Source organism: Plectropomus leopardus, chromosome 19 (genome assembly GCF_008729295.1).
Source record: "Plectropomus leopardus isolate mb chromosome 19, YSFRI_Pleo_2.0, whole genome shotgun sequence".
NCBI classification, from domain to species: Eukaryota; Metazoa; Chordata; class Actinopteri; order Perciformes; family Serranidae; genus Plectropomus; species Plectropomus leopardus.
The window spans coordinates 11,157,171-11,177,138 of NC_056481.1; the positions used below are offsets into that span (position 1 = coordinate 11,157,171).

General features: G+C 40.2%; 2 protein-coding genes across 4 annotated transcripts in view; both read left to right on the forward strand.

Annotated features, from left to right (window-relative positions):
- The window catches only part of LOC121958637 (disks large homolog 5-like), a 43,138-nt gene extending 28,775 nt beyond the window's left edge, over positions 1-14,363 (forward strand). For both annotated transcript variants that reach the window (XM_042507702.1, XM_042507703.1), the window contains exons 21-33: positions 53-212; positions 1,594-1,756; positions 1,842-1,975; positions 2,794-2,958; positions 3,101-3,284; positions 4,684-4,832; positions 5,166-5,336; positions 5,421-5,617; positions 6,022-6,165; positions 6,330-6,457; positions 7,657-7,766; positions 11,359-11,468; positions 13,297-14,363. In XM_042507702.1, coding sequence (XP_042363636.1) covers positions 53-212; positions 1,594-1,756; positions 1,842-1,975; positions 2,794-2,958; positions 3,101-3,284; positions 4,684-4,832; positions 5,166-5,336; positions 5,421-5,617; positions 6,022-6,165; positions 6,330-6,457; positions 7,657-7,766; positions 11,359-11,468; positions 13,297-13,400 — 1,919 coding nt within the window. In that variant the 3' untranslated portion in view covers positions 13,401-14,363. The remainder of the gene's footprint in view (positions 1-52; positions 213-1,593; positions 1,757-1,841; positions 1,976-2,793; positions 2,959-3,100; positions 3,285-4,683; positions 4,833-5,165; positions 5,337-5,420; positions 5,618-6,021; positions 6,166-6,329; positions 6,458-7,656; positions 7,767-11,358; positions 11,469-13,296) is intronic.
- A 1,306-nt stretch (positions 14,364-15,669) lies between these two features.
- LOC121959156 (calcium-activated potassium channel subunit alpha-1) overlaps positions 15,670-19,968 on the forward strand; it is a 111,445-nt gene continuing 107,146 nt past the window's right edge. Inside the window, exon 1 of one of the 2 annotated variants that reach the window (XM_042508354.1) lies at positions 15,670-16,550. In XM_042508354.1, coding sequence (XP_042364288.1) covers positions 16,320-16,550 — 231 coding nt within the window. In that variant the 5' untranslated portion in view covers positions 15,670-16,319. The remainder of the gene's footprint in view (positions 16,551-19,968) is intronic. The other variant, XM_042508355.1, reaches the window with a different exon arrangement.

Genomic DNA, 19,968 nt, shown 5'->3' on the forward strand with positions numbered 1-19,968 from the left:
ACAGGAGCAAACAGGAAGTCTGATTTCATGCCTTTACTCTCCTCTACTCCAGGCTCCCTTTCACATTCAGAGTGTAGCAGCCCGACACCTCCGATGTCCCCCGTCAACCTGGAGACATCATCTTTCACCAGCAGCCAATCGCAGAGCTCCATTTCCATCCAGCCCAGGATATCAGTCAGCCCTGCTCCAGTTGGTGACAGGCGGAAGGATGGGTAGGCTAGTCCCTTGTTCTGGTCGTTACGCCGCCATCATTCAGCAGAACACGACACATTTTCCGCCATTTGTCTGTACCTCTGTCTGCTTCATTGTGATTTAGTGCTTGTAAAGCAGTAAACAAAGCTGTGAGCCTCCATCCTCGTATCGTTAGAACTCCGACTCTCCATCTATCATTTTCTTCTCATCTCTCTGCTGATGTTCATTTTAACCTGAAATCTTTTCCTCCTTCTTCAGGTGATTACTCTCTGTCTTTCCTCTCTCCATCTCTGTCTTAGATTTATCTCTTATAACACTTCCTCTGTCAGACTTCCACTGGCTGTTAAGCCCGAGTTCCTCTCTTTAAGAAGCTTGAGGTTTGTACTGTGCTGCTTGTAGCTCCTACAGTGTGTGCACTCCCTGCAAGACTGTTAGAGCAGCAATATCAAGACTCTCTGTTTATACACCAGTGTTAGTATAGTTTTTTATAAGTTTTTATTTTTATCTCAGAAAACGAAAATGGTTTTAGTTAACTATAATCTTGGTACATGCTGCAGATATATGATGTACAGGATTCCCATGGTCATGAAATTCCTGGAATAATTATGAAATTAGAAAAAAAATGTTTCCCTGGCCTGGAAGTTGTTTTGAATCTGAACAAATTGGCCTGTTTTTTTTTCAAGACCATTTAAAAGAGACAGTGAGCAACTTTACAAGAAATGACTCCCAAAATTAGAAAGACATTAATTAAAGTTACATGAAGATTTCCTGAAAATGAGCAAAAAAGCTTGTGAGGTCACTTGGTGCATACACCTGGTTTGCCACAGGAACGTATGACAAGCGTGGAAAGATAGAAAGCTCTAACAGTTTGCATGTATGCAAACGCCTGGGAGAAATTGTTTAACAATGTATTACTGTATTACTTAAATAAATGAAAATGAAAAAATGAAAATGAGGTAAAAAATTATGAAAAGGCTTTGAAAATTAATGGTTAAATATGTGTGGGAACCCTGAATGTAGCAGCAGTGGTGTTAGACTTGTTTGAATGTTTAAAAGCCCTGATAAAGAATACCAGTAGATGTGTATGCCTTCAAGTCATCATCTTTTCTTTGCTTGTTATTTATTCAGAATGCTGTTTAATTTTGCATAATTGCATGACTTTGAGTTAAAATGCACTCGACATGTCCCACGCATCTCCCATATGTGACTGTGGAGACTTTTAAACCTGAAGGCTGGCAATTCATCTTTGCTCTAGAAGCAAATCACAGCACAGAGAGCTGCTTTGCAACACTTGCTTTGGACGTTTATATCATTCTGAGTTGCATGTTGCATCCTGTCAGCAGTCGACATGCTTTCACTCAGAATATTACACTAAGTGTTTCTCTTTCCTCCCGCCTGAAGGCCATACTTGGAGGAGCCACGCAATGTGACGGTACAGAAAGGAGCAGAGCCACTGGGGATCTCTATTGTGAGCGGAGAGAACGGGGGAGTATTTGTGTCCAAAGTGACGGCAGGCAGCATCGCGCACCAAGCTCGTTTAGAGTACGGAGACCAACTCCTCGAGGTACAGCAGCCACCACACTTCAACTACACATCTGACTTTTGTTTAGTGTCCCTTTCTGTTACTAATGAATCACTGCTCTTTCCAGTTCAATGGAATCAACCTTCGCAATGCTAACGAGCAGCAGGCACGGCTGGTGATTGGGCAGCAGTGCGACACAGTCACCATTTTGGCTCAGTATAATCCTCACATGTTTCAGCTGGGCAACCACTCTCGTTCAGGGTAAGAGGAGCACCACAACAATAATTCACAATGATTGGTTTCATGGATTTTAGTCTCAGTTAAATGTAAAAACTTGGAATATGTTACTGTACAAACAATGAATACATAACACTGCGTTTACAGCAAACTCACATTATGAGTATGCAGTCAAATGGACAACACACAGTGCCAGTAGTACAAATGAGATTAGCTAACAAATGCAAACACTAACAGCAGAGTAAATACCGTAAAACTTCAATTAATAGCCGGGCTATTATTTGCTTAATGCTCTGTACTCAACAAGCTTATATATCAAGGACTGTCATCTACAGTATATGGAACGAGCTTTTAATTCCTTTCACACAACACTGTTGCTCAGCAAAGATTGGAAATACAATCAAATCATACATTAAGCCCTTTGAACAACAGAAGAAGAAATGACCCATGAACAAGAAAATGACCTAAAAATTTGCAAAACATACATAAATACAAAAATTAAATAAAAATGAGAAATTACTAGGAAAAAAAATCTTAAAAATGATAATAATTCTGTAAAACAGTTTTAAATATGTAAATAAAAGAAAATAAAAATATAGAAATACAATCAAATTGTTTAATTTAACCTCTTTTTTGGGTCTCTTGTGTACTAGGCCAGTATTAGTTCTTGCTCATAGTTTTAGTAAAATTCCCAAAACAGCAGACAATGTATGTCACAACTTTTCTGTCGTTTTAAGTTCTGTCAAGACTGACAATATTTCTGAAACTTATTGAAGAGCGTTTGACTCAAGTAATTAAGGGAAGAGTTGAGAAGATTTTGACTCCACTCTTGTCATCCTCAGTTCTCGTATGGAGTCCATCAGCAACCAGCCGACTCCGCACGACAGCGGAGCCACCACACCAGATAACAACTCCACCGTCGACACGCTGAGTGAGCAGGACGAGGGCACCATGACGCCACCGTCCAAACAGACGACTCCTGCCACCAGCCCTCATAACTCCTTCAGGTAGGGCCAGAATATATTTCGGATGACTTTTGATAGGTGACTGTTTTGCGTTACTTTAGCCAATATCAACTTTAAAGCATTGTGGTGGCATTAAGGAGGAGGAACAGACAAATTCAAAGATTTACTGTGAGGTTTTTTTTAGGCTTCCTGGTTCCAGTACGCGTCGGGCTGCAGAGCCGCGGCTTGTGAGGCTGAAGAGGGTCCAGGTGGAGCTTGGACTGCAGGTCTGTGGAGGGAACCTTTATGGCGTCTTTGTGGAGAGTCTGGATGACGACAGCCCTGCGAAGAGTCCTGATGGCCTGCTGCCTGGAGACCTGATACTGGAGGTACAACGAAACCATTCCAACTAAAAACATCATGAGCACTTTTAAAATGACTTGGGTAGTTGGTGCTAATGAATAATTAGGCACAATGTGGGAATATTGACCTACTGGGTCACACCTCTCAAAATTTCAATTTGGTTGGTGCTAGAATAGATGGTCTGGATGGACTTGTTGTTAGTGATCCCACTGCTTTTCTTGGCAAGGCCCGCCCTACTGTTCTGTGATTGGCTAGAGCCCTGAAATCCAACATTTTTGCGTGTCCATGAAAGCAACGCAGCAAGCATGTAGGAGGCTTTACATCCAGGTTGTGCGGACACAGGAGGACGGCCGAAAGCGGGCACTCAGCCATTGGCACGGACCCTGCTGACCTCCCACTCTCCCTCTGGTTCTCTGGCAAAGGAGCAGCATACAGCCTGGGTCAGAGGGGCTTGTTGAATGTTGCATAGAGGCAGTGAGATACAGTAGAACCAGGTTGCTGAAATTCAAGCCAGAGTTTGCAAAGCATGTTGGACGCTGCACACTCAGGGAGATGTGGGCACTGGAGGACAGCAGAGAGTAGACACTCGGCCATGGACACAGACCCTGAAAACTTCCCGCTGTCACTCTGGTTTTTAAACATGTTCACTGACTCTCCGCTCACCCACTGCAACTGCCTCTCCAGCCCTGGTAAATCCTCCAGCAGGCCCTGCGGGCCCTGGTTTGACTCTCAGCCATGTGGCTTTACTCAACAGCCCCTAAGCAGCCTCTAGCAAGCCCCACTGACCCAAACTAGAACCAGAGGAAGAGCTGGAGGTCGAGGTCCATGCCTGCAGCTGAGAGCCCTCAGTCTGCTTTCCCCAAGTATCCACATACCCCTTTTTGCACCTGATCTATAAATGCTATGACTGGACAATGCATTTACACTCTAGCCAATCGCAGCACAGTAGGGCGAGACTTGTCCCTCCAGAACTTGCAACCTCTCAGTCTTGCACCACCGAACGAGCATCCATCCTCCCTAGTTTTTGACGATTTGTTTGTTTTTCTGTGATATCAGAAAGCCAATCACTTCCTCTTCATCCTCTTTCTGAAAAATACAGGTGGCAGAGGATGCCGCCATAACTTGATAAGAAAGATACAAAAGTAGGGGTCAACTGATATTGTTTTTTCAGGGTCGATACCAATTATTTGTAGTATGAGACCAAGAGTACAGTAGAGTAGAGTGATTTTATTTCAGGTTCATGATCTGCTCTAATATATAGCACATTAAGCTGCAGATAGGCTTGTAAAATACAACTCAACTCTCTAAAGCTATTTTTTTGTGCATTGTTTGGCTGCTTTTACTGAAACTGATGAGTCACTCTGTGTTGGCAGCCGAGCTCTGTGTCCTGTTTTTCAACACTGTGTAACTGATGTTTTCAAACAGTACAACGGCGTCAGCATGAAGAACAAAACTAAAGAAGAGGCTTACCTGGAGATGTTGAAACCGGCTGAAACAATTACATTCAAGGTCCAGAACTGTGTGGACAACCTCTCTGCAATCAAAGAGTCCCCCGGAGATGGATTTTTCATAAGGTACCCTCACTGTCTAAACAATCGAAAAAAACATCCCAACAGTTTTAAGATATGTCATTATAACCTCAGTACCAAGGTGTTTGGCAGTATTTAGGAGGCTCAATAAAGAAGCCACGCAAGGAATTCTCATACCAAGTTTTGGTGTTTTTTATCTAGACTAAATTAAATCTGAATCGATGAAAGGGTTGAATCTTAAACACAAAATCTTCCTTATATATCTTTAATGTTCATAATCTTCTCTCAGATTGTCTCTGTCTCTTATGTCCTTGTTCAAAGGTGAGGTGAATGTATTCATCATAATTTCCTGCTGCTTCATTGTTCATCTCTTGTCAGAGCACTTTATGAGCGGGTGGCAGAGGTAGAGCAGGAGCTGAGCTTTAAGAAAGATGACATCCTGTATGTTGATGATTCGCTACCAAATGGGAATTTTGGCTATTGGATGGCCTGGCAACTCGACGAGAATGCACAGAAGCTGGAAAAAGGGCAGATTCCAAGTAAATATATGTAAGTCCAGACTTTTATTTTTAGAGTATGTTGTAGTGTGATTATAGATTACAGTGAGTTTACAAGCTGATGTGTCTCCTTAAGGATGGACCAGGAGTTCTACAGGAGACACAGCATGGCTGACATGAAAGACGATAACGGCACCAGCAAGAGTCTATCGGCCGCTGCACGGAGATCCTTCTTCCGTCGGAGGCTGAAGCACAAACGCAGCGGATCAAAGGACGGGAAGGACGTGATGGCTCTGGACGCCATAAGCACAGATTCTTTACCCATCGCAGAAGGTGAGAATTCATCTACTGCAGAGGCTTTATTAAAAATGCATAAGGAAAGCTGCATAGTGGTTTAAAGAAAGTGATGGATTCTGGAGTGAACTTAGTCACAGCAGTGGAGGAGGAAGTATTTCTGCTCTCAAGATTTCTTATGGTAGTAAAGGCACAGAAGTATTTGTTGAAAGGGGTACTCAAGTTTAGAGAATAAAGGCACTCATTGAAAAGAAGGAGTTGAATTTGATTTCGCTGTCGAAAATGTATATCCAGGTCACACCAGTCACATCAGATTGCATTTGTGTTAAAAAGCATGTTGGCTCACCTTTACCAGGACATGTACATTAATGACTGTAATTATTTAAAGGAAGCTGTATCTCTTTGCAGTCTGTATTTTGTCATGATTTGTGTTTCCTGCTTAGACGGAGTCAGCCTGATGTACCAGCGCGTCCAGAGGGTGGAGTGCTCCTTCCCCAGACCAGTGCTGATCCTCGGTCCATTAGTGGAGGCCAGTAAGGACATGTTGGTAAAAGAGGCTCCTGCCAAGTTCTGTCGCTGTCTGCCTGGTGAGCCCATACACACACAGTCAGTCTGTTATTTGTTAATGTTGAATTTGACATAGATGTCATACTGTAGAGAGGGCTTTCACCACTTATGAAATGAATGTAACAGTTAGAGGGAACTATGTCGGTGTGAATTGTACCATTTTCGAAATGTATTTTACTTTCAGAGATCATGAAGGCATCTCAGCAGGCAATAGAGCGGGGAGTAAAGGATTGTGTGTTCATCGACTACAAACGGAGGAGCGGCCATTTTGATGTGACAACTGTAGCGTCTATAAAAGAGATCACAGAGAAGGTAAATTAATCTCACTGTGGATTAAACTGCATATCAATGTGAGACTTCTGTGGACTAGAAGCTTACAGCTGCCAAGCTTGTGCTCTGCTGTTTTTATAACCTCAGGCTGCAAATGCGAGACAAGTCCCCCTAGATCTGAGGGTACTTAGCAGTACATGATGTTTGCATCAGTATTCTGATGTAATATTTGTCTATAGTTGGAAATAATAAAATAAGGGAATATGGCTGAAATGCCAATTTGATTAAAACAGTAACTTAAATAGGACTTTGGAGTCAAGTAATTGCGTGAACTACTTTTTGCTTGAACTGAGTTCAATACATCCAAAATGCTCCTTTTTGATTTTAAGGTGGAAATAGTTTTTTCACTTCAACATATCAGTAAGAAGTAAATGCTGATTGTTTAATATAATGGCTAGTGTTGCACATGAATGCATTAAAAAAACAGAGATATAGATATAGACAGACAGACCGACATATGGAGATAGATAGGTAGGTAGATATACCGTAGGTAGGTAGGTAGGTAATAATAAAATGATATACCATCTAGCAAAACAGATGAAAATGTATAAATAGTCAATAAACAAACTGGTAAAGTTCAATTAAAAGTCAGACTAAAAAGGTAAGTCTTGAGTTCGCTTTCAAAAATATCAACCCCTTCTGCTGCCCTCAGGTCTTTAACATGTTATTATATTTTTACATGTTACATGTTACAGGTATATGAACAATACAGTACAGCCAACAGAAAAAAACTCATATTTTTCAGCTAATTGTGTCTGCCAGCTCTAAAAAAAACAAAGTCCACAGGGGCAACGCATTTCAAATGATGCATCAAAATGAGAATGAACTAGTTCTTTTTTTTAGGACAGCTGACTTAGTTCAACATTCAAAATCTTGAACTATGAACATGAACTAGTTTATTTAAATTTGCATGGATTTATGTCCCTTATATCCCTTTTTGAGTGTGAACTTGCACAACACTGGTAGCTTTTGAACAGTGACACCATTAGTTTAGATTTAGATTTGTTCTCTATAAGCTATGCAACTATGCAATTCAGAAAGTCTGTCTCCATTGTAATTAAGTATCCAAAAAACGTTGCAAGGTATGGGAAACACAAGTCATTTGGCATGTTTCTTGCAACAGTCTGCTTTGAACCACCCCCATATCTCATGCAATGTTTTGCTGTCATTTTCTCTCATAGGACTGTCACTGTTTACTTGACATTGCCCCTCATGCCATCGAGCGCCTTCACAGCGTTCACATCTACCCAATCGTCATATTCATTCGCTACAAAAATGCCAAGCAGATAAAGTGAGTAATCCCATGACTTAAAAGATGTTTCACTTTCTTTCTTTCTTTCTTTCTTTTTTTTTGCTTTCTTGTTTGAAGACATGCCAAGTTTATGTCAAGTGTGCTTTGTGTTTTGGTGCCACTGCTGTTTACACAATTTCAGTTTCAAGTTCAGATCCTTAAATGATGTGCTGAGAAAATCATTTATTTAAGGCCTTTGTTTCTGGAGGGTGTTTATGACAATATTAGAAAATGTGATTTTACAAAAATGCAGACCCAATTTAAAATCAAGATCCGAAATATTAATGCACACAAGTCATTTACATACATTGCAGTGTCTGTAGCACCTCATCATGCCTCTGGGCTGGCTGAGGCCGGAGGCATTATGTATTTGGATTGTCCTTTCGACGCATTCCTTTGAAAATGATATCTCAAGAACACTTCAAAGGAGTTTCTTTAAATCTGACACAAACATTCACTTAGACTCGGGAATGAGCTGATTAGATTTTGGTGGTCATAGGTTAAAGGTAAAGGTCACTGTGACCTCATTAGTCTCACGCTTGTGAACACGATATCTCAAGAACACCTTGAGATAATTACTCAAAATTTGGCACAAATGTCCACTTAGACTCAAAGATTAGCTGATTTGAGTTTGGTGGTCACAGGTCAAGGTCATGGTGACCTTGCAGATATCTCAAATATTGTGAAAGCGATATCTCAAGATCACTTTGAGGGAATTTCTTTAAATTTGATACAAACATTCACACTCAACAATGAGTTGATTAATATTTGGTGTTTAAAGGTCAAGGTCACAGTAACCTTGCATTTGTCCCATATTCATGAGCCCAATATCTGAAGATGACCTTGAGGGAATGTCCTTAAATGTGGCATAAACATCCACTTGTACTCAAGAATGAACTTAGAACATGGTGGCTGAAGATCAAGGTCATGGTGCCCTCATCATGATAACTTTGATGTCTACCTTGAAACTGTGCTAATTTTGTTGATCTTCTGTGTGTGAAGCGTCCACATTTTCACAGACATTGATGCAAACGCTAAGTGCAGCTTGACTCGTGCTCTGAGGCATACAAACGCGGGCCGGTATATCTTGTTTTTACCTGTTTTTATTTTGCAGTTACCTGCATATTAACTGCATATATAATCAAAAATGGAACAGCTGCACACAAATGTAGAGGATAATTTGTGCTAAATGCTGTCTTTTCGCAGTCAGGACAATGTTTTGATCAAGAAGATGGATGTTAGAATGACTCAGCTACACATTTCTCCCAAAAAAGCTCTTATCTATCAGTTCTCCTTCCAGGAAATATAATCTTTGATTGCTCTCATTTAATTTTCTTTCCATCGAGACAGACCCTCAGGAAATGGACATCTGCAGGAGTCTTGCTGCTTTCATAATCACATTCATCCTGCAGACACAACAAAAAACTAATTGATCAGCGTGATTAGATCATAGTGTCATTAGTTCAGAAACCACAGCTCGCTCTCTCCCACCACCTGCTGAGGTTCTGATAGGATGATCGTGATATTTCAAAGATCCCTCTGCTTTTCCATTTGTAATCGCATGTGAAGATTAAATCTGCTGAACCCGCAGCATGTTACTTCGTTTGTGTGTGCATGTGCGTGTTCATAAAGACGTGCTCAGGTCTGGCAGAAACAGGCTTTCTCAGCCATACACGCCCACAAATCTATGAAGTGGTGCAGCAGGCGAACATGGTGGAGATTGATTCCCGCTAAGCCTTCGTTGTCATCAGCTGAGTGCCAGCTGTCCAGGGAGAGCTCGCAGGGCCTGTGGCTCCGCTTTGTGGCGTGGGCGGCTAAAACACTCGCGTCCCCCGCCTGCCGCAGCCACCACATACACACAAACACACCTCCCACTGCCTGCCTGCTGCGGCGACTGACAGGAGGCTTTTTCATGTTTTTATTATCCTCTGGGAGGCATGAGCAGACCAATATGTTGACTCCATACTGGGTGCCAGGGAGAGATGGGAGTGGGATTCTGAGTTACCTCAGGGGCTCCCAGTGGATGAAGACTGGGGACCGAGATGTCACATGACCTCTTCTTAAGACTGCAAAATATGGAGTTAATCTGTGGGTTGGAAAGATTTGCACTAAAGACATCTCAGACCTCTGTCATGGTTTGTCTACTAGACTTGCTTTAGTTAGCACCTGAATTAGAGACTTTGCTATACCATGTATTAAAATGTCCCTTTAACACAGTATCTGAGGCTTTGAAAAGGCGTTGGATGTTATCTAAAAAAGGTATTTATTGGTTAAGATCATCCTTTTAGTCCCACAATGGGGAAATTAGCATTGTTACAGCAGCAAAGGGATGTCCAAGCAAGGTATGTACAAGATAAATAGAACCAAAAGAACAATATAAATAGTAAAAAAAAAAGAGATGCAAAACCCAACAGTGAAAAATCTTTCCACCAATTTGCACATGGAAAATAATTGCACATTGTAAATTGTCTTGAATAAGTCTTTTAAATGCCTTGCTAAATGCCTTTAAATGCTAAGACGGGGGACATATGATTTTTTTTTTTAGTGTTTCTTTTATAGTTTTTGACATCACATTGTAACATCTCAAAATATGTGGTAGATCTTTTTTTCCTTTTCTGTTTTTTTTCTTTAAAAATGTATTTACTAGATGCCTCTTGCATTAATGCCACACAGATTGAGATAGTGGAGCCGACAATACTCATTTTTGATTTTGGTCGGGATGCTCAACGGAGAATCCACCGACTCCTAGCTAGCTGTCACTGTACCCCAGACGACATAGGGAAGAGCAAATTCACCAAAAATTGGCTTTTAACCAGAATTTTGCGACATGGTTGAAACTGGTACAAGGCAAGGTGTAGAAGGATCAGTGTATTTTATGCAAAAGTTTTTCAAATTCTGCATGATGGGAATAAAGGCACTGGAATCTCACGTGCAGAGTGAAAAACACAAAATCGCAGAAAAAACTCGCCAAGAAACGATAGCTCTGTTCTACCCTCATCTCTGCCACCGACCAAAAAATTCATGTTTCACGTTACAATTAAACATTTAAACAAGATTGTTCCTAAGTATTTTAAGGTGTTTGGTTATTCCCAATACAATTTCCAGAGGATTTACTTTGATTAATTTACATAATAAAGTCATGATACACACTGTATCAGTATCGTGATGCATTTAAAGACAATGGAAGATTTTACGCATATCACTACTTTTAGTACGTCAGTATACAGTCATATCCTTCAGCTACACTTTGCAGTTGTGTAAAATTCATCATCTGGTCAGGTCAGAGTGAAGTAAGCAGATGGATCAGATCTTCATAATGAAGGTGTTCTGGTTTTTTGTTTTTATTCAAGGGAGACTTGTTGAAATCTAGCAACAAACATACAAACACAATGCCAAAAAGCTGAAGAGGGAGAGTCTGTAGACGTGAGTAGAGCCAACAGGTTTTAAGCGATACAATAAGAGGCAGTTTTCAAAGATTTTTTAGTGATTAGGGCAAACTCTTGACTCTTTCCACGTCTTGCACCGTGTTATGATTCTGTGTGTGAACTGAGATTGTCAGGGATGCTGACAGGCACTGATGTTGTCTCCACAGAGAGCAGAAGGACCCTCTGTACCTGCGGGATAAACTCTCACAGAAACATTCCAAGGAGCAGTATGAGGCGGCACAGAAAATAGAGCAGGACTACAGCCGCTTCTTCACAGGTTGGTGGAAATGACTTATTTTTTCTTCAAGGTGCTAAATATAGAATGAAAAAAACAAAATAAACCCCAAAAAACAGAGTAACAATAATTATTTTGACCTCGTAGAGATATCGTCTGTGCTCGGTAAGTGTACTGAATGAAGGACTAAATTTGCATATAATGAATAATTTGAGTGTCACTACATGCTGAACACCAGTGTGCGAATAAAAGTTCATCTCTTTAACACTTTTGTCCCCACAGACCAATTAAGTGTAATTTTAGGAATTCATGTTTCTGCATGTAAGACGTCCAAAGCCATCAAGTCCTGAAACAAAGTTTTCGCCAGCTTTCCAAGTTGTTGTTCCGAGTTAACCCTTTGAAACCTGAGCAAGGTGGCTTAATTTCTTATAAAAACCTGGGGAGAAGGCAATGAAATTTGTGAAAATGACCTGGAAATGGTGCTTGATAATTTCGTAACATAATTCTAAATCTGTAAGTAGGATAATTATACATATAGATTCTCCCTATCTTACTTCCCTAAGCGTTTTTCCCCTAGCTTTTTAAAAACAATTTTCTAAATCTACTAATTTCTTGCAATTTGGGAACCATTTCTTACCTTGTTGTTCATTGCCTTTTTTCCCATGTTTTTGAAATAAATCAAACCCATTCGCTCAGGGTTCAAACTTGTAGAAGGTGCCTGAAGGCGGCACAAGAAAGCTGATGTTGATCCAGGCTGCAAAGGGTGTTTGCGAGGATATTCTCAGCTGGGAACTAATTGTTACGATTATTCCAACGCTACACGAATGTGTTATTAGTTACAAAGCAAGGTTTTCTATTATCGAGAAGAAAGCAAAATAAAAAAAATCAATGAGCGAGTGTAATTTTTCAGTATGATCCAGTTTAACCAGTGTGAGTCTCCAGCAGTTTTGCAGGTTATCTGATGTTTTTGGAGCACAGATTCTCTCTGTGGTCTTTCTCAGATTAGAGATAAAGCTTTGGTATCTGGAGCAGCAGCCAGTCTGACACACTCGACTGTCCGGCTGATTAATGACTCTAGAACTGGTGGCAATTTATGGGGAAGGGTTGTGGAAATGAACACATTCGCCCACTGATCCCTCTAACAGGGCGAGGTAGCTGGCCAACTTCTGCACACGAGCCACGGCGATGAGAACTTTAATTAACAGCAGTTATAAATCTGAGTGTCCTGTGGCATGAAGTTGAACTCATCACCCTGTAGTCCGAAACTCCAGAACTGAAGTAATGAGGCTGCAAAGACTGTTGAGGGCATTAGTGTTGATATCTCTTACAGGCCTTGGGGGAGGAATACTTCGTATACGGGGGAAAAAATTGTATAAAGCCTTTCATGGCTCCAGATAGAGAGCGGCCAAATTCTGATGCATTGCCTCAAGTGATGCATTGGTTCAAAAAAAAAAAGTTGGTGTGGAGTTGAAAAGAGGCGATCTTACCAGACCTCTGCGGTCCGCTCTTTAGCTCAGCTTAAGGCTAGAAACTCGAGGCTACATTAGCCGCTGTCGGCGTAACACACCACAAACAGAACTGCTGGGTGTTGAGGTGCATTATGGATAATGAAGGCCATGAGTTTAGGCAGGCAAGAAGAATGAATGAAATAAAAGAAGTTTATCTGGGTTTCTGCTGCATCAGTTTTGATTGTTTGTGTTTTTTCTAATACTAACAATAACAATTTTCAAGCATTTTATAGACAAATGATAATAAGATAGATTAATTAATAATGAGACTAATCACTAGTTGCAGCCCCGGGTGTTTAAATCTGACAGACATTTTAACACTCCTCATGCAAATATTCCTCCCCACCCCCACTGTGTTGCAGGCGTTGTCCAAGGAGGCAGCGTCTCATACATTTGCACTCAGATCATGACCATCGTGGAGCAGGAACAGAGTAAAGTACTGTGGATTCCAGATGGAGCACCATAAAAAAAAAAACCTCACCTCTCACCTGTCACCACACGTCACTCCGAAACATTAGAGGATGTGATTGTTAATATGGGACACACACAGAATCGGTACATCTAACAGACATCGTGGTTAACTTCAATGCTTTTTCACATGTAGCGATATCAGCACTGATGAAGGAGATCATATAATATTCCCACGACTATAGTGATGTACTGTACTACAGATAGATTTGTTTACACTAGTATTTAATACTTGAATGTTTTATTTCCCCCGTACAACTAGTAGCACTCCTTTAGTCCCGCTCTGTCCCACGAACATGTCAGACCACAGGAAGTCTGCATCAATGCAAACTGAAGACTTTATTCTCCAAGTGAAGATAGAGTGGACCACTGTGTTCCCTTCTCTATATTTATACATATTTTCCTGCCATTTAATTTATCTAATCAAATCAAAGATGTTGGTTATGAACTTTTGTTATACAAATATAGTTGTGTAGTTTATAGGAAGGACGATATTTTCCAGTTAATGTTCTTATTTATAGAGAATTTGGGGCAAATTTGCTTCCTACTTCACGTTACGTTGCAGTTTTCTGTTCTGTGTTGCTCTCTGATGGCACTGCGTTTTTCCATTCATCATTTCAGTCCCCAAAAAATAATATTGTGCCAAGCTAAAAATATTTTGCTAATCACTATCCATTTGTTGGATTTATTAACACTACAACTTCCATTATAAATCACACAGCAGGTATTTTGTCCCAGTTTGTGTGTTCTACTGGTTTTGCCAATACTGTTCCTCTTTATCAAGTGGATTTTTTAAGAAGGGATATTTTATTTGTGGTTGGCTGTCAACTAAACAGATTTACACCTCTTGGATTTTTCGGTACTTCACGTTGTCAACATTTCATGTTCAAGTTGGATGAAACACTTTAGGTCTTCTCCTAATGAAGGTTAATATTTCTACAAAATATTAAAAACTGAGTACAGTTAATTGAATGCAAGTTGTCTGTGTTTTCCATCAAAATAGTTTGAATTTACTCATCTGATGCAAAAGTCAACAATCACTGCACCTTTTGTCCACTAGGGGGAGTCAACTACCACTGAAGGTGAGAAATGGTAAGATGTCCTTTTGTCACTTTTCATACCACATTATCATGGCTGCCTATTCTGGAGAAAAAACTCTTATTTACTGACTTGTTTAATGACAGTCTATATATTTTCATATTACTTTCCAAAGTGATGAACAGATGTGATGCTTGTTTTTTTATTGTTAAAGCTGAAATATGTTGGATGTGCTGCTCTCATGAAGTACTAAGCTCATACTTTGTTTTTTTTAATAAACTTTTAATACACATACATACATAATAAAAACATGAAAGTTTATCTACAGCTTTAGAATCTTCAAAAAATAGATATTTACATGTAGTTTTTGCTGATTTCCCACTATGATGTAAATCCATTAATGGATTACTGAACAGGCCTACGGGGAAAAGGCCCAGGGGCCCAAAGTGTCCACCCCTGGTCACCTTCAAAATGTCACTCATATTAACATTTACCAACCTCAACAAGACACAAAATTACCACAAAGGGATGAAAATGTACTATAAAGAGACACAAAACAACTAGGAAGACATGCAAAGGGAATATATAGAGACACAAAATGACCAACAAAAGATACAAATATACTTCAGAGACACAAAATGACTTTAAAGAGACAAAAACAACAAAGGAACACAAAACGATAAAAAAGACACAAATTTACTTCAAAGAGACGCAAAAGAACTATAAAAAATACATAAATATACCTCAAAGAGACACACAATATCTACTAAGACTCAGGAAACAAAAAAATGCGCACAAACTACAAAGAGACACAAAACAAACAAAAAAATGAGACAAACCATAATAAAGACTATCCAATGTAGCAGAGGTGGTGGGGCCTTTTGTTTATTTGTGCCCAGGAGTCCATTGTCTAATAATCCGCCCGTGTGTAAATCCTATAATTTAGAGTTATATTTTAGTCGGAAATATGTTTAAAAAAAACAGATAATGGAGGATGAAAAATAGGTTAAAGTAAACTTGAATGTCATTTGTTATAAAACTTCCAAGTGTGTCCGCAGAACTAGTAGTTTCAAAGTAAGACGGCTGCAACCACAAAGTTACAATCGTGAAAAATTAATGAAGCGGTCACTATAAATAACCAGACATCCAGATAAGCATCGACGTCTGCAATTGATGGCTCCTCCCCCGCTACCTGTAAATCTGCGATGCCATCTCCCGACAAATGGATGTGACAGGCGGCCACCGGAGCCCGGACAGCGAGAATGACTAAATCCGCTCTTCAACACCAAAAGCCATCATTTTTTTAAAAAACACAACGTACTTCTTTAAAGGATATCGACGAAGTGCGACCTTTAACGCGAGGAGCGCATTCAACAGTGCGCGGTGCGGAGCTCAAGTAGCGGACCTGCTGAAAGCTGCGCTGTGAAACAAGGTGGAGGAGTGAGTGGATCCATCGACTGGCGAGGACAAGACGTCTCTTCAGCATAATTTTAATACTTATATGTTTTTTTGTTCGTCGAGACTGAGGAAAATTGTGAGTTTCTGCGGAGTTTTTAAGGAGAAAATGTGATTTTTACGCGCAGATCAAACGGATGACGCGCAATTCCAGCCATGAACGCGCATCGTGAGGCGCACGACTGATATCTTGATTTCAAAGGAAGTTTTTATCATCGTGCCCGCGTCTGCTGGCGACTCAACTTTTCCGTGCTTGCTTTGTGAAGCCAGATGAGAAGGCAGAGGAGCGGGAGGTGGTTGACTTAACATGGCTGAGCCGCTGGGGCATCAGGGGGCGCTGGCCGGAGCTCCCCAAAGCGCCTGAATCCCAGTTGAGTTGATTTTCTTTTCAGGAGGGGAGCTGGCAGGTGACCAGAGGCCGATCATGTCGAAGAGGGATAAATTCAACCCGGATCCGTCCATCCACATATCCAAGATGAATGTCATCATCCCATTCTCGCCAGATGTGCCCTGTGACAGCAACGGCCAGCGGATGTGGTGGGCTTTCCTCGCCTCCTCCATGGTCACTTTCTTTGGGGGTCTCTTCATCATCCTGCTGTGGAGGACTCTCAAATACCTGTGGACGGTGTGCTGCCACTGTAACGCCAAGAAGAAGGTAACGCCCGCTCATGTCATGAACCACCACACCCCAGAGAGATGACTTATTTATTATTACAGGGGGGTTTTGTGTAACAGCCAGCGCGTGACAACAATGTGTCCGGCCAGTTTGATTTATGAAATGGGCTCGTAATTAAATCTCTGTTAAGGCCCCATCGACAGAGAGCAGAGTGCATGACTTTGAATAATTAACTCCGCTGCTCCAGCCGTAATGTGCAACAAATAGATTCCATTAAACGTTTTCACTTTGCTAGTGGACGATGGTGTGTTTGGGCAGGTTTTTATAGTTAAAAGTGCAGCTGACACTTGTTGGTGGGCCAGTGTCTGTTTTTTGTTGACTCGAAAGTGATAAAACACACAGGAAGCAGGGTACACTTATTATAAACTGCTTGTCTTCCTTGCATTGTTGAAATCGGAATATATTCACTATAAACCGGCGACAGATTATCGGCCTGGACGATTATCTTGCCGATATTTGGCATTTTGCCGAGTATCTGTATTGGCGTTTCATTTCAATGATCGCTGATAAAATTAATTAATGAAAAAGTGTGCTTATAACACTCAGCCATAACCAGGGAAGGCAGTCTGTAATACATGCAGAGAAAGTTTCAGCATGGGAGGAAGTTTTACTTTGTAAAACTTTAGGAAGCCATTTTTACTCCAGGGAACATGTATATGATGTTGAGTGGTTTAGTATTCATTAAACATTTACTAATGGCATTTTAAAAAAGTTTGTTGTTGGAGTTTGTGATATTCCAAATTCAAATTTTTGGCATCGATTTGCAGTCTCGTTAATACTAATAATCGTTATCGGCTTTGAAAAAACAAAATTGGTCGACCCATTCACTACTATTTGGTTGAATTTTTAAATCCACCCTCTTTGCACAAAATGCACCATTGCAGGTCAAAGTGTATACAGTTAGGAATTCATCATATTCTTAAATCTAGCCTTTCTTTTTCCCAAGATACCCCCCCCCCCCCCCAAATATGATTTGGGCTTCTGGTGGAAAATTTTAATGGTTTGAGAAAAAAAAAATTCCTACATAGTTCCCCACCTAATATCTGCTCTTGTATCTCAGATCATTTTCTTTTCCCAGGGTTTGAGATGTTTCTGCCTCAGATGGTGGTGCATGGCATTTCATTTGAGCTGCTGAAATCTGAATAATTCACAGACCTTTTGCATGACTTTTTTTTTTTTAATATTTAGTTCCTAAAATGTGTTCACAGCTCATTCTGTGGCTTAATATAAGTAGTAAAATGGACACTTTCTGAAAAAAGACGTTGCTGTTCAATCTTCTAAATCTAATTTTTCAACGCTGTGATCAGCACCAACCAATTTCCATTTATTGATTGTAAATTGGACGAACCCACCCCTCAAAGGTCTAGTGTGTCACATTTAGTGGCATCTAGTGGTGAGGTTGGAGACATCAACCAACTGAAACTTCGCCCATGTGACAAGCGTGTACGAGAGCTACGGTGGTCGACGCGAATGGCTCTATTTATCTATCACCAGAGTTTAGCATGTGCGCTCTGATTCTGAGCTACTGTAGACGCAACATGACAGACACAATAATTCTTAGTTTTAGATTATAAACTGATCAATATATATTTATGAATATTATATTCAGTTTTTTTCAATTGGCTGAATCACTGATAATGACTTCTGGGTAGAAAACTCCTGCATCACGTAAATGACGTTGCCTCAATTGGTTAATTTTTAGTCACTTAAAAAGGCCAGCCTAAAAACGTCTTTGTCAGTTTAATTGTATTTTATATTTAGAAATTTCACCGTTTTACCTTGTCATCCTACAGCCCTTTCCTGAAGGCAACTGAAGCAGCTATCTCAAAGCCGTCAGACGCTATTGACAAAAACACAGGAGTTTCTGGTCTTGTGTTACAGCTTCATGGATTGGTTGGTGTGTAATTGGTGAAAAAAAATGCAGATATAGTGTAAACTTTAATTGTTATTGGTTCTTTTTTAAATGTAGATCTTTTTAGGTAAGTAAAATACGTTTTGCTGCCGCTGCCATCCACAACACTACAGTGCTTAGCTTCCGTGCCGGTAGATTTTGTTTATCAAAGACGCTAGCAAAGTAACGCAATACATAAAAAAAGTAACATTACATCATAAGTGTCAGATATATCAGAATCCCCTGCTTAACTATATATATTTAAATGTTACAGTTGAAAATGACAACAGAAATAAACAAGTTTTCTGATATCACAAACCAAGGACACTATAAAAGATTTTGTAATAGGTTTATTATTTTACATAAGTTATATTATTTATATTTGATCGTTTCCTTCGTCAGATACCCACAAGCGTTACGTACACATAACCGCCTAAATCAAACACACTTGATCTTTCAGAGGCTGATAAAATGAGATTCTTGCCTCTAAGACCAATGTTAAATTAAAGCTTTCCAAAAATGAATCCCTTAGCATCATGATTTGTGTTCGCACCAACATAGTCTGAACTCATTGTTATTTGCTGCTTGAAGTCTTCCAGTGAGCCGTGCAGTACCATTTGTTTGACACGTTTCCAAAAGTACAGAATATTTTTTTTTAGCTTGTTCAGGACACACACAGCACGTCAGCTGTCATACACTGTTGGATGTCCAACAGGCATTCTCTTACAGTGGTGTGTATCTGCAGTGTCTGTGTGGAGGCTAACACTCATGCCACAGTGTAATCCCCTGAAATCATTTTCATAACATTTAAGGCAGCCTGCCACTAGATTTTCTGTTTCACAATTGTTACAACACCATCTGCCCGAGGCCGGCCGGCCGGCCGGCCATAGTCCTGCATTAGGAAAAAAATTCTTTCAGTTTTTGTATGTAGTGTTCATCAGGCTTTAACTGTAATTTAATGCGTGTACCCTTCCTCTGAGGGACAAAGATAGGAGCGGATACAGGTGTCACAGATGGTGCAGTTTATCTTTTACCTAATGTATGTGCATTCATCTGTCAGACAGTATGGATGGCAAAGGCTGCATGCAGGGTGGTGCTGACCTTTTTCAAGGGAGACGTTTGTGTCATTTCTATGCTTTGGTTGAAGCTGGTTACAATTCGGGCTGCAACTAACGACTCGTTCATCAGTGATTAATCTGCTGATATATTGTTGGTAATTTAGTCAATCACTTCGCGACTGTACTTTATTTATTTGAGTAGGGAGGTGGCTGGGGTGCATCATCTTTTTTCTAATATATATATATTCTAACTTTCCTTGGAGCTATAATATTTTTTTCTTAAGCCTCCCTGAGTGACTGAGGAAAAATGCATGGCCGTTTCTCCACGATTAATAACCATATTTCACAGTTTTCTGGCTGTGATAAATTTTGTGATTTTGGATTTTTTTTAAAGAAAACTTTCAAAGTAGGCTTGGATTATATCACAATATCACAATATAGCAGGGTA